At 45.6% G+C, this 14,663-nt stretch overlaps 1 protein-coding gene across 1 annotated transcript; it reads left to right on the forward strand.

Moving 5' to 3' along the window:
• Window positions 1–43: 43 nt before the first annotated feature.
• RBBP7 (RB binding protein 7, chromatin remodeling factor) lies at window positions 44–12,899 on the forward strand. Its single transcript, XM_074534666.1, has 12 exons — window positions 44–765; window positions 1,035–1,167; window positions 2,390–2,482; window positions 2,909–3,051; window positions 6,789–6,962; window positions 7,263–7,378; window positions 7,931–8,091; window positions 8,999–9,292; window positions 9,798–9,874; window positions 10,789–10,846; window positions 11,367–11,477; window positions 12,291–12,899. The coding sequence occupies exons 1-8, from the start codon at window positions 750–752 to the stop codon at window positions 9,243–9,245; spliced, it is 1,083 nt and encodes a 360-aa protein (XP_074390767.1). The 5' UTR covers window positions 44–749; the 3' UTR covers window positions 9,246–9,292; window positions 9,798–9,874; window positions 10,789–10,846; window positions 11,367–11,477; window positions 12,291–12,899.
• The last annotated feature ends 1,764 nt before the right edge of the window (window positions 12,900–14,663 follow it).

The following is a 14,663-nucleotide window of genomic DNA, read 5'->3' on the forward strand; positions in this document are numbered from 1 at the left end:
CTGGCCTCCGCCTTCCCCCCGGCCCAGCCCCTCCTCCGCCTTCCCCCGGGCCCTCCTCCGCCTTCCCCCGGGCCCGCCTCCGCCTTCTCCCGGGCCCTCCTCCCCCTTCCTCCGGCCTCACCTCCGCTTTGCCCAGGTCCTGCCTCCTCCTTCCCCCGGCCCCGCCTCCGCCTTCCCCGGCCCCTCCTCCGCCTTCCCCCGGCCCCTCCTCCGCCTGCCCCCGGGCCCTCCTCCTCCTTCCCCGGCCCCTCCTCCGCCATCCCCTGGGCCCGCCTCCGCCTTCTCCCAGGCCCGCCTCCTCCTTCCCCGGCCCCTCCTCCGCCTTCCCCGGGCCCGCCTCCGCCTTCCCCGGCCTCTCCTCCGCCTTTCCCCGGCCCGCCTCCGCCTTCCCTCGGGTCCGCCTTCCCCCGGCCCCTCCTCGCCTTCCCCCGGCCTCCGCCATCCCCCGGCCCAGCCCCTCCTCCGCCTTCCCCCGGGTCCGCCTTGCCCCAGCCTCGGGTCCGCCTCAGCCTTGCCCCGGCCCCTCCTCCGCCTTCCCCCGGGCCCTTCCTGCCCGCCCCACCCCTCCCCGCCCCGCCCAGCAGCCCTTCAGGGCCGGGGGTCCTGCCCGCGGCCTCCTCGCCCCTGTGCGCCGTCGCCTCCTCTCCCTCCCGCCCGCCTTTCCAGGGGCTCCTGAGCGCCCTCCCTCCTTCCCCGCCTCCGCCGTTTCTCCCTGCCCCTCCGCTCCCTCCCGCCGCGTCTCCCCCGCCATGGCGAGCACAGACGGTAGGAGCCCCCGTCCCTCGCCCTCTGCCCGGCCGGGCGGTGGCGTGTGGGGGTGCGTGTGCCCGGGCATGGCGGAGCGGGGCTGCGGCGCTCCGGGATTCCTCCCACGGGCTGTGGGAGCGGGGATGGCTGGCTGCAGTTCTCGTCCCGCCGGCCGCCCCCGAGGTCCTGCGGGACCCCCGCTCAGTCCCATCCCCGGTAGAATCCCGGCCGGGGCTGCGGCCCCATTCAGCCCCTCCACCCTGGGCTCATCCCTTCCCTTCCTGCAGCGGTGGAGGAGCGTGTCATCAGCGAGGAGTACAAGATCTGGAAGAAAAACAGCCCCTTCTTGTACGACCTGGTGCTGACACACGCCCTGGAGTGGCCCAGCCTCACGGTGCAGTGGCTGCCTGAGCTCACCAGGTGAGGGAGGCAAGGTGCCGGAGAGGCGCTCGCCTCCTTTCCTGTTAATCGTGTGTGCTGATTACCTTGAGGATAAAAACCGTGCGAGACGAGAGCAATTTGGGTTAGGCTTCTCTTTGTTGTCTTGTAGCTCTTTCTTTTGCTTACAGTAAAAATGTCACAAGTTGATACTTCACCGACGTCTAGATTAGCCTAGCAGAAGGTGTTGTGAGGTGTGAACACAGAAATCTTTCTCAGTTCGTTTCTAAATAAAAAATCTAGTGCTCATCTATAGTTAATTCTGATCGAGAAGTCTATCTACTAAATTAGCTCATTCATAAAGAATGATTTTCCTGGTGTGCACTGTATATATTGTTCCATCCAAGCTATAGTATCAATAGTATAGTATAAACTTGATATCTTTTAAGCCTGGACTTCAGAGAATATTCTAAAACTGGTTCTTTGCATCCTGGTTTTGTCCCTGGTTCATTGTTGAATTAACATGTTTAAATTTCCCATTCTTCCACATCCCCCTGGAAAAAAAAAAAACCTGTGGGTTCAGTTTAATTTCTTAAAGAATTACGAAGATGGGGATAGATTCTGTTCATGTGCCAGCTACTACAGAACCTAAGTTGTTACAGTAACAACTCAGGGCTCCACTGAGGTAGTGGACAAGGACTGGTGTAATGTGGATTTTAGGTAGATTTTAAAATACCCTGTGTGTAAGCTTCATGTAGCTATCAGAGGTTACATATGGGATGTTTTACATGTTGGTTAGGTGATCACTTCATTTGGGGTACCAGAATGTTTGGGGTTGCTATTGAGAGATGTGAACTAGTCATGGCATGGAGAAAATGCAGTGGGCATTTGAGGGTGTGGAGCTCTTATGAGGAACACTTCTGCTTGCCTCATATTTTGCAGATTGACTTAATATTCAGTTTAAAACCTGGTATTTCCAATTCTCCAGTGTCAAAATATGTAAGCCATTTAAGGCAAGGACTGCCTCTTTGTATGGCATCTGACATGATGGAACAGCTGTTCCTGATGCAAGTAAGTGCATGTGCATTGTGTTTCTTGTTTGGCTTTGTATTTTTTCCCCCCTCTACATTTGGAAGTGTACCTGTGGTAGTTTATGATTGCCCAAACGATTCTGGATTGCTTGGATTCAGGAAATATAATTAGTTTGTTGCATTCAAAAATGCAGAGGTTGCTTGGTTTTTACTGCTCACATTTGTCCTTTCAGAGATGAATGGCACCATCCATCCAGCTGTTCACTTTTAACTAAATGTTGCATTCAACCACCAGAAGAGAAATTTGATTCTACTTCAGATAACTGGTAAAAGCTCCTAAGAGAAGTAACTAAAATAGGTTGCCATTTGTCTCCTCAGGATTTATGTTTTATGGAAAGGAGTATTGATTGTTTCCTAAATCAATACTGTGAGACTCTAGGGAAATTAGACCAAAGTAGGTACTGGTGTCTCCTTTAACTGCTGTGCAAACTGTAACTGCCCCTTTCAAGCCCCAGTGGCAATGTTTACTGCCTTGTACTGTCACTTGAGCCTTGCTGGTTGTCTTTGGTTTGCCATGGCAGAGTCCAGTTTGCTTTATTACACAGGCTTTGCACCAAAGGGGAGGATCTCTTAGGGAGTGTCTCTTTTCTGGCTCCCTGAAGAGGTTTGCACCTTCAGGGTTATTGATGCAAGCTACGGAACTTCTGGAACTGAGCACATAATTTTATTCCAACATTTATTATTCTAAACAGGCCAGAAGGAAAGGATTATGCTCTGCACTGGCTGCTTTTGGGAACACACACGTCTGATGAACAGAATCACCTGGTTGTTGCCAGAGTCCAGATTCCCAACAATTATCAGTTTGATTCTTTGAAGTCTGGCAGTGAGAAAGGAGGTGGGTATGCAGCATTCTTAGGTTCTGTTTGAGCAGTATCATTACTGCTTTCAGTTGTTCTGATAATGATGTTCTAACTTCCTATTAAATACAAAAGTGGACAGATACTTACCAGTCCACACTAATTCTTGACAACTAAAAAGAAGGAACTGTTTGTTTCAGAAGAGCTTATGTAACATTGATATGCAATCCCTACTAGAATGTCTATCAACTCTCAGTTGTGGTGAAAACTGAGAATAAAATAAAACCTCTATATAAACACCTCAAATAAAAACGAAAGCTCTGAAAGAGGATTCTAAATATCAGAAGTGTTAATGCTATTGTGTTACATGGTGTGAGTCTTTCCTAGTCTTTAGGTTTAATAAGGTGTTACCACTGTTTCTTGGAGTAGGGAAGATGCTCTGAAATCCTATTTCAGTAGTCTAAAATAATGGATGTGTCGGATCTCAAGATCTCAGTCCTGAGATGCTGAGCCTCCGAGACCCTGGGGGGGGCTCGGGACTCCTGGAATGTTGCCAGAAGTGTCTGGTGGCTGGACTTTAACCCTACACAGGAGACGACAAGGATGAGGGCTTCACCGGGTGAATGGTGAAGGGATTAGTTAATTAGAGGGTGAGACACAAGGTTTAGGATTTATGTACAGGGGGGTTTAGAGGAGTAAGATGGAGGAATTGGGGTGTGTCCTGTCCTCCTTCTGTTCCTCTTCTCCTCCATCTTCTTTGGCCACGGTGGCACCTTTCTATTGGTTATTACTGAGAGTACACCGAGTTATAAGAATAGATGGTATTGGGGAAAAATGATAAATATTGTACACGTCACAATGGGTATAAAGATAGGTGCCTGCCCGGAGGCTAAACAATTAGATAAACAAATTGTTTAGATAAACAATTAATAAACATAAAACCAGAAAGAAGAACTGAAGCCTCTTCTCGTCCTTCAACACGCGGGCTGCCCCAAGGCCACCCCCGGGCCTTCCAGGCCCCTCAAACAGCCGAGATAAACCGGACACTTGGCGTTCCCTGGGCGGACAGAGACCACCACAAAACCTTTCGGGGAGATAAACCGGCATTTGGCTTCCACTGGGTGAGCTCTGACCACCACAACCTTTCGGGGGGGGGCACCACCACCACCTTCAAAGCCCTGAAGAAAAAGAGAGAAGAAGAAAAAAAAAGCCAACAGAGACTGCAAAAAAACAGCAGTCACTGAGAATTCCATCTCTCAGTTTCTACCGAAGAGAATTCATAGCAGAACAGCCCGGACTGGAACCAGAAGGCGCCCTGGGTCCACTTCTCGTGATCTGCTGGACAGACCGAGACGTCCAGACTGCTCTGAACAACAGATTTGGTAAGAAAGCCTGAAAAATAAGAACATGGGGGCACACCTTCCCAGGAACAACGGGAAACTTTGTCCGCCTTATTAGCTCTGGCCTTAAAAGGCCAGGAAGGAAGACCCCCGAGACGCAGCAGACGTCCGGGGGGGGGCCCTCAAAAGAGGGGGGAGCAAGACTCCGGAAAAAAAATTAGCTCTGGCCTTAAAAGGCCAGGAAGAAATAACCCAACAGACGCAGCAGACGTCTGGGGGGGGGGCCCTCAAAAGAGGGGGGAGCAAGACTCCGGAAAAGATTAGCTCTGGCCTTAAAAGGCCGAGAGGAAAATGCTCTTGGAGAAAAAGAGCAAGAAATATTATTAAAATACCCGGTCCCAAAACCCAGAAACCCTGGGAAACTCCCAAAAAGCGTCCTGAAAGCCCAGAGAGCATGGAGGACTCAGGAGCAGAGGGGGAGCAGGGGGGGGGTGAGAGGGGACCGGGGGAGGCGCTTTCTCGCGGCAGCCAGGCAGCGGCGGAGCAGGCGGGGAGCGCGGGTAGAGAAAAAACAAAAGACGCATGTTCAGATACGGCTTTGCTAAGCTCAGGGCCGGGGGGTGCAGCGGCCCCGGGGGCCGGCAAGGTAGCAGAAACGCGCGCGGCGGGCAAAACTCGCAAGAACCCGGGGCAGAGTCACATGCCAGCGCAGCAGGGGCGTCCGACATGGGCAGCGGCATGGGGGAAAATTGCGCAATCCCAGAAAGGCTGCCGGGAGACGCAGGGGGCGCGCGGTTGTGACGCAAAAAACCCGGGACGCAGATCGATGCGAACGCGGCGGGCGCGGGTGCCGGCGGGGGCGGCCGCACACACTGACGAAAGGCCACACACACACAGCGTCGGAGGAGGAGGAGAGAGTCAGAGGCAGATCGAAGGGGAAAAATTCAGAGGCGGAACAAAAAGGGAGAGGAAAAAATTACCTCGGGAGAGACAGAGGGCGGCTCGGAAAGCACGCATGCGCAGAGTAAAGAGCGCGGGCGGGGGCGGGCCAGACCCACGGTGACGTCTCAGGCGAGGAGGGGCCCTCTCCAGACTTGGTGCCTTTGGTAAAAACCCTCGGGGTCCCAAGCCTCTCCCCTCCCGGGGAGGCTTGTGTGTTTTCTAACCCTATTGTCAGTTGAATCAAAAACTAGGTAACCCCTGAGTGAGCTTGCAAACAGCAACAATCGGCGGAACAAAGAGGCAGTTGTGTTCATGCAGTCGTCCCAGCCACGGAGCCCGGTGACAGCGCCACTCGTGGGGGAATGACCGAAGTGCACGACATGCCTTTTCCTCAACAAGATATAAGAAGAAACGAATACTCAGACTGCAAAGGACAACTCAGAAGAGAAACAAGAGAAACGAAAGACTCTGGGGGGGTTTTCTCTTTGGGGTCTTGAATATTTCTGTATAAGAACGAAAGACTCTGGGGGGTTTTCTCCTTGGGGTCTTGAATTGCAATAGGCAATGGGGTAAATTCACCTATTACAGGGGAAACTGACAAAGGATCATATATTGATCAGCTGGTAGATTTTTTTGACATTTCTCCCATTTGGAGAGGAATTTTAAGGGCAGATCTCTTTGACATTTCTCCCATTTGGAGAAGAATTTTAAGGGTAGGATTTTATGTTTTAATAGTTTAGGATTTTATATTGTAATAGCTCTCCTAGTCCTCATCCATGTCGTCCCAGATGCCATGAATCGGATTGTAAAAGAGGTTTTCTTGGGGCAAACAGAAGGGGGAGATGTCGGATCTCAAGATCTCAGTCCTGAGATGCTGAGCCTCCGAGACCCTGGGGGGGGCTCGGGACTCCTGGAATGTTGCCAGAAGTGTCTGGTGGCTGGACTTTAACCCTACACAGGAGACGACAAGGATGAGGGCTTCACTGGGTGAATGGTGAAGGGATTAGTTAATTAGAGGGTGAGACACAAGGTTTAGGATTTATGTACAGGGGGGTTTAGAGGAGTAAGATGGAGGAATTGGGGTGTGTCCTGTCCTCCTTCTGTTCCTCTTCTCCTCCATCTTCTTTGGCCACGGTGGCACCTTTCTATTGGTTATTACTGAGAGTACACCGAGTTATAAGAATAGATGGTATTGGGGAAAAATGATAAATATTGTACACGTCACAATGGGTATAAAGATAGGTGCCTGCCCCGGAGGGCAGAGAGACAGTGTGCCCATGGCTGACTGCTGAGCGGATCTTTGTTAGGCTGAAAGAACATCTTTTAGATAAACAATTAATAAACATAAAACCAGAAAGAAGAACTGAAGCCTCTTCTCGTCCTTCAACACGCGGGCTGCCCCAAGGCCACCCCCGGGCCTTCCAGGCCCCTCAAACAGCCGAGATAAACCGGACATGGATGGAATAAACCAACGTTTTTTCTGACAACTGTAGAACTTGATGGCTTTGGATCTGTGACTGGCAAAGTTGAGATGGAGATTAAAATTAACCACGAGGGTGAAGTGAACTGTGCCTGTTACATGCTGCAGAATCTCAGCATCGTCGCGACAAAAACACCCTCTGCTGATGTGCTGGTGTTTGACTGCACTAAACATCCTTCAAAACCAGGTGGGTCAGGCTCCTTGGAGCTAAGCACATGCCTCTTGTCACAGAGGGGTAAACTTGTGTTTAACTGGGACTGGGACAGAGTTGCTGGGCTCTGGAACCCAAAGGGGAATGCCCATATCTTCAGTGACTTTAACTTCCTGGTTATGCTCACTTTCATAAAAGAATCTTGGTAGGAACAGCACTCTCTGAAGGGGTTTATGTATGAAATATAATTATTACAACAGAAATTGGGTGGTAATGATGCTTCTATGAATTGATGTGTTAGCACATGCTAAATGAAAGGAATTTTCTATCTTTCAGACCCAAGTGGAGAGTGTAATCCTGAACTTAGATTAAGAGGACACCAGAAGGAAGGCTATGGCTTATCATGGAACTCCAGTTTGAGTGGACATCTTCTCAATGCATCAGATGATCATGTAAAAACCCACAACTTTTCCCCTGTAAAAAGACCCCAACTCCTTATGCTGTAGTAGAAAATTGGAGAAAATCTGTCCTAGAGCAGCTGTGTATTGTTATGTGGGGAGGCTCTCACATGTTCTAATTACATTTCTAAAGGCTGTCAGTTAGTTTTAGGCTGTCATCAACCACAAGTTCTTTTTAAGGTTCTTGATGTAAGAACAGAATGTTTTTATAGTTGTCTACTGGAAAAAATGCTTTAAACTGGATTAGGTCAAGACCATAAATTAGTAAGACTCTCAAAGATCAATAACTAATAGCTTATAAATTTCTTTGTGAACTTTAAAAGTGTAAATTGCTTTTGTGACCTTCTAAATAATCCTTGGCCCTTGCACTTGCAGAAGGCTGATTGATAACTTAGCTCTCATTTATGGCATAATAAGTGTTCTTTTCCAAAAGCAAAGAACTGCTTCAGGAGTGTTGTCTCTTTATATGTAGAGAGTGATTGATTATTTATTTGAAAGATGATACAATCAGAGTCTGCATTTCAATAGAATGTGTCTTACTTACAGACAGTGTGTTTATGGGATGTAAATGCTGGACCCAAAGAGGACAAGATTGTTGATGCCAGAGCCATCTTCACTGGGCACTCTGCAGTAGTGGAAGACGTGGCATGGCACCTGCTCCGTGAGTCTCTCTTTGGATCTGTGGCAGATGATCAGAAGCTTATGATGTAAGTAAGGACATTTTTAGGTAGGGTCTGCTGTGTCCTGCTGATGCCTTTTTTCAACAAACAAAACACACTTTTGGGATGACATTAGTATGGCAGGTAATATAAAAGTGGATATTGGAGGACTTCAGGGCAGTTATGGAAGAATGTCCACAAAAGCCCACCCCCCATGAGGATGCATATTGTTTTATAAGTTTTTCAATTATGGTCATTTATTAAAAAAACACCAATTAGGAGGACAAGTGCTGGTGCAATTACCCCCAGGTCAAGTTCCTTTTCTGGAGCACCCCCCTTGGTACTGGCTGTACTTTGTTTATGAAAATGTGTCTCCACGAGCTGTTTTCAACCTTGGTAACCAGGGAAAACCAAGATAGGATAGGGGCCCTTGGAATATGTTTTGTCTTTCTGCCTAGGGAAAGGGCATGAAAAACTTCTAGGAAAACTAACCACTAATAGGCTAATACTAACCACTAATACAATAGGCTACAAATGTATGTGTAAAGAATACAGAAAACATATAAAAGAAAAAAAGGTAAAACCAAAATAGCATCACTGCCACTGGACCTAGTCTACAGCACTTGGATAAAAAAAAGGTCTGAATTTTGGGGTGATTTAATGTAGTTCTTTATGGCAATCAGCTACAGTGATGGTGCAGATTCACTGAAATCTACATGCCATTTAGTGTGTTCACATCTCTTGAAAAGAAGATGTAACTAATATGTATGTCAGCTTCATGGTGCAAGCTGTTCATGTACAAAAGACACAAAATACGGTAGATTTTGGCATGAATGCTGTAGCTTCAGAGTTGAGTTTAGTAATAAAAGTTGTAGTGAGAAAGAACTTCCTATAAAAACTGAAGTTTGTTTGCTTTTCCTCTTTCCTCCCTTCCCCAAACCCTTCACTGCCACAGCTGGGACACAAGATCTAATGCCACATCCAAGCTGAGTCACTCAGTAGATGCTCACACAGCCGAGGTCAACTGCCTGTCCTTCAATCCCTACAGCGAGTTCATTCTGGCAACTGGCTCTGCTGACAAGGTTTCCACTTGTGTGTACTTTCCATTCCTGAGCAGTGCAGATGAAAGCCTTTATAGTAAAACCAATTTCTTGTTGCTTGTGTCTCCCAGACGGTGGCTCTGTGGGATCTTTGAAACTTAAAGCTGAAACTCCATTCTTTTGAGTCTCATAAGGATGAGATTTTTCAGGTGGGCAAACTACTTACAATCTATAGGAAAAGCCAAAGAGGAGTAGTGACTTGGACAAGAACATGTAGATTTGTGTTCTTGCAACACAAATAAATCTGTTTAATCAAAATTCACTATGTTGAGTTTGACAATTACAAACAGCACCATGGAGTTTATTTCTGCCCTTCCCCACTTTACTTTGAAGCAAATAGTCAACAACTTGATGCTAAAAAGATACTGGGTGTCACAAGTACCTTAAATACAAGTAGAAGGTTTCTCTAAAATAATGTGCTGTGGAGAGGATTTGCATTCAAACCTAATTTTGTGAACTTTGCCTATTTAATTAAGTGCAAGTAACAGGAATTTTTAGACAGATTTCATGAAATATTGTAAATCTGTAATACTAAAATATGTTGTCTGTTCAGTATGAGAAATCTTAAAGACTAAAGCAGTTTGTTTGAGCTGGTTATTCAGGATATGCTTTGGAAATCAGTAACTGCTCTCTGAAGTTGTTTCCTTTCAATAGGTTTACTGGTCTCCTCAGAATGAAACCATTCTTGCTTCAAGTGGCACCAATCGTCTCCTGAACATGTGGGATCTGAGGTGAGGAACAATTCCTGTCTCTTAGTGTATGTGAACAGATGGCTAAAAAAAGGCTGCAGGCCTGCATTATTTGGCAGGTTTCATTTGTGCTGGTCTCCAGCTTTCCTTGCCTACCTCAGGTCTGGTCTTCTGAGTATAAATAGAAACAGCACAGTACATCTAAAGTTACTTCTCCATCAGGGTTTCTTGCTAATAACATTGTTTGCTGTTGTCCACTTGTTGCCTAGATTCAAAAGACAAAACTTGCAACAGTGTTAAAGTAGTAGGATAAAAAGCAGTTCTTTAATGAAAGCTTTGAGGTGCACAAATATGGCCATAAGTGTATGTGTGAAAAAAGAATTTTCTGCAATTTTTAAAATGTTAATTAATTATTTATCTAGCAGGTACATCCAGTAGGAGATCAATTGGCCCAGTACAACACCCTTGGGTCTGCCCCTTTGGTGTTTGTCCAGGGGTTTCTTTGCCCTATTTCTTGTTATGTCTCTCAACTTCTGATGGAAAACAAGAAGTCCTTGTCAGAAATTCTGTTCTTAAGAATAAGACTAAACAGAATTTCAAGGATGTGTTAGAAAGGTTTAACTAATCATTCTAAAATGTGAGTGAGGGCAGGAAAAAGTACTAGAAATCATACAACTCTATATTAAAAGTCTACAAAGTTACAAATATGAAAAAGGCTAAAAATCTTTGGGCATCACATCAGTAAGTGATTTTTGCCTCTGTGCTTCACAAGTTAAGATTCCATTTCAGTAATGATAGTGCCAGACAGTTGATGTTTTATACCTGGTGTTTATAGATATTTTACAGTGAGAAACACAAATTGGAAATATGGGAAACAAAGGCCAGGAACTGTTCAGTTAAGCTGACAGAGAATGCAACTGTCATTTTAATAAAAAGTGTAAACTACTTTCTTGCAGTAAAATTGGAGAAGAGCAGTCAGCAGAGGATGCAGAAGATGGGCCTCCTGAGCTGCTGGTACCCTTCTGTTCAGGTTTCAGTGTGCTGACATGCTGTGTGGCAGTGGGATGTCACAGTCTTGTCACTGTGCTGCTAAAACTGCAGCTGTTCATAAATCTTTTCACCTCCCTGGTTTCCAGTCCAGTGCTTTAATTTGCTGTAGGCTTCCTCTGTTCAGTTCTGAAGGTTTCCCCTTGTCTTGTGTGACTCTGTAAGTGCTCTTAGAGATAATCAGAATGAAATATGGCTGGATTTCACAGCCCAGCCCTGTGTGAAGAGAGACCATTTTGAGGATGTCAGTTGTTGCTGTCATAGTAGGAACTGTTATCTCAAATGCTGTCCCAGCAACTGCATCTGTGGCCATGAGCAGCAAATGGAAGCACTTGAACACCTTCCTTATGTCTGTTGTGAATCTCTAGCAACAGGGTTTTCTTTGGCTAGTCGTTAGCATGATGAATTTAACTTAAGAATCCTGGGTTTAAACAGATTTATCTAAAGTTGAAATGGCTTACTGAAGCTTGTGGGGTTTTTTTAACAGTTTATTCATGGAGGACACACTGCCAAAATTTCAGACTTCAGTTGGAATCCTAATGAGCCTTGGGTAATCTGTTCTGTATCAGAGGACAACATAATGCAGATATGGCAGATGGTGACTGTCACAACAGCTCTTGAGTTACTCTAAAGCTTGTTGTACAAACGAAACTGAAAAGGCTTGTTCTTCTTGGGGCAGCCTGTGCCTTCAAGGACTGAAAGTTGTCTGTGCCATATACTTCTTGATCTAATCAAAAAGTGTAAGATTTTAAAAAGAAAACCAAGACTAAAACAACTTGATTAAAAGCAACTGCTACTTAATTCTTGATTCCAAGTTCTAGGTACTAATTAACATTAAGATCTATTCTTAACAAAGCAGTTGCAAACTTATATCCAGTATTAGCCAAGACTTACTCTTGCCCAACTCCCTTCCCCTTATGTTGCCTCTAAAGCAGGATGCCTTTTAAATCCCCAGTTATTTCATATTACTTTACATCACAGGAAATTGATCTGCTACCTTAGAAATGTGGAATAAAGTAGTTGGGGAATAAATTGAGTTTAAAAACTCTTAACAGACTAAAACATGTGCCACCGGTGAGGCTTCTTTTTTTAGTACCTGCTCTTGTTTTGTGTGTTTAGACTGTGGTTGAAATAATTCCAAATAAAATGTTCATGATAGGGCTAGTTGTTAAGTGGCTAGTGCTTTTGCTGTTGAGATGGAGCAGTGTAAGAAGGCAGCTGCCAAAATGTAGCCATTGTGTACACATTTCTAAATTTGGCAGCCCTTTAAGAAGGGGCAGGGAGAAAATCCCTTCAAGAAGGGGATGATGGCTGTGCCACCTTGGTGTTATTGAGGGTTTTTTCTGTATGAAGTGTAGAAGATTGTTTTAAAACAATTGTGTGTATCATTTGTAATGTTTTGTGTCTTCAGGCAGAAAACATTTACAGTGATGAAGAACCAGATATAACAGCAGCTGAACTGGAAGCTCAAGGAACGTAACTTTTCTTCTTTAAGGAACTAGAGGGAATGACATAGTAATGTAATTTGAGTACTGTATACGTAAAATAAAGTCCTGAAAAAAACACAGACAACCAAATACCAAACCAAAGAACCCCAGAATCACTGGGCAGAAGCCTTGCATCAAAACAGGAATACTCCTAATTGGATTAAGCAAAAAGCTTGTATAATCAAATTGTCATGGGATACTCTTGGTTCTGTGGGCACTTTGAGCTGTTGTATACTGTACAGCAGTTAGCTTTAGAGAAACTAACAATGACTTAATACCCATGTCTATATTTTTAAATAAACTTTGTGTGTTCTGTAAATAAAATAGTGAAATCCTCACTTTTCACACATAGAAACTGTATAAAAAACGCCTTTTCTATTAATATGCAAAAAGAGCTTTTCACTTTCCCACACCACTTTTGGATTGGTTTTGCATAAGTAAAATCTATTAAAAAAAGTGTTTGGTGTATTTAATGTCCACTGGCATAAGGTGAATGCCTTCTTGCATTCAATAATAAAATAGAATTTAATTGCTGCCTGGTGACAAAGTTACATATTTTTTAGTTTATAACTTAGCCCAGTTAAAAATCTGGGATGATTTGAGTTGTTTTTATGCAAAAAACCATTGGAATACAGAACTTGACTTCTTCACAAAGGGCATGGATTTAGGAGGAGGTTTAAGGAATTCATGGGGAGAACCAGTAGATCTCCTGTCACATTCAAGTACAAATCTTGAGCAGAGTTAAGTAACTTCTTTGTGTATGGGTGATTAGTGTTTGGATTTTGTCTGTTTGTGTTAGTGTGTAGTGGGGCTTTTTTGGGTGGTGATAAAAGCACTGTCCTTTATTCTTAGACTGCCAAGGTGCCAGTGCCCTCCCAGTGAATTGGTGTCACCTGTGTCTGGTTGGAGCCTTCCTGTTGCATTTTTTACTTAAGTGAGGCAATTGGGTAGTTGTCTAATATACATCAGTGTCTGAACAAATAATAGACAAACACACAGTTTGCTTCTGGATTGACTGAAAAGCTCAAGAATTTTGCCTATATAGAAGCAAAATGTCTTCATATTTATCATAGATCTACACATAGGTGATGGGTTACGTTGGGAGCTGTCGGAGAAGTGTAAATGAATTTCATAGCTCTTAGCTACTTAAGACCTTACTTAAATTAATTGCTGGCTATCCTGATCTTTCTGCTCAAGCTGAAGATGACAGTGGTGACTGATACTGACAGGGTGATACCTTGCTCTCCTCTCCACTGGAGCTGTAAGGAGTCAGCAGACAACTGGGCTCAAGCTGTGTATCTGAAGCTGCCCGTGCTGGCCTGGCTGGGATGGAGAGCTTGTCCATCTGAGCAGGGCTGGGCTGCTGGGGACTGTGTTTGGTTTTATGGCTGGAATGCTGCAAAGGCAGCTGTGCTTTGGTGCTTGCTGGGCAGTGCTTGCACACTGGGGGTAGGGGCATGGGCTGGGGAGGAGACACAGCTGGGACAGCTGACCCCAATGGCCAAAGGGATATTCCTTACTTTAGGCTAAGCTCAGCAATAAAATGGGTGAGGAAGGTGAAGAGGGCCTTTCCTGGTGGCCATTGCTTGGATGGTGGCAGGGCAGTGACCTGTGTCAGGGAGAGGGTAAGTGATTTTATTCTCCCTCACCCACTTCTGGAACTCCTCCAGCTGTACCCAGGAGCTTTTCTTCCTGTTCTCTCCCCCACCCTGCTGGGGAAGTGCAAGTGACAGCACATGATAAGCATTTAACACTGCATTCAGAGGTGGTTTATGGTCAGGCCCTACATTCTTTTGGGCAATCATTCTGACACACACAGCTCTTGAAAAGCAGGAAATGAAGATGTCAATGGGCCAGCTTTCTGAAAAAACAGAACTACTTCCCTGAGAGCATGATGGTGGCTCCTCTTGGTACAGAACAGAAATACTTCCCTGAGAGCATGATGGTGGCTCCTCCTGGTACAGACAGAGCAGTGCTCTGTGACATGACCCCTCCCTCCTGCAAGTCCTCCTCAGTGCTCACTTCAAGGAGACCTCCTGGCTGCTTGGCACCAACACGTAGAGCACAGCTCATCCATAGAATTGGTGATTCCAGCTTTGTGTGTTCAACCAGCACTGTGGCAGAGTGGTCTTTTATTGCTAATTAAGCCAAGGACCACTACTGTTGTGCATCACACATTTTTGCTCTCACTCTTCCCTAAGAATGGGATGGTTTGCATCACCAACTCCTCTGAAGATAAACTTGACAGAAGAATTTGTGAGGAGCTGCAAGGCATTAAGTGTAACTGATGCTGAAAT

The sequence above is a fragment of the Zonotrichia albicollis genome, chromosome 2 (assembly GCF_047830755.1).
Source record: "Zonotrichia albicollis isolate bZonAlb1 chromosome 2, bZonAlb1.hap1, whole genome shotgun sequence".
NCBI classification, from domain to species: Eukaryota; Metazoa; Chordata; class Aves; order Passeriformes; family Passerellidae; genus Zonotrichia; species Zonotrichia albicollis.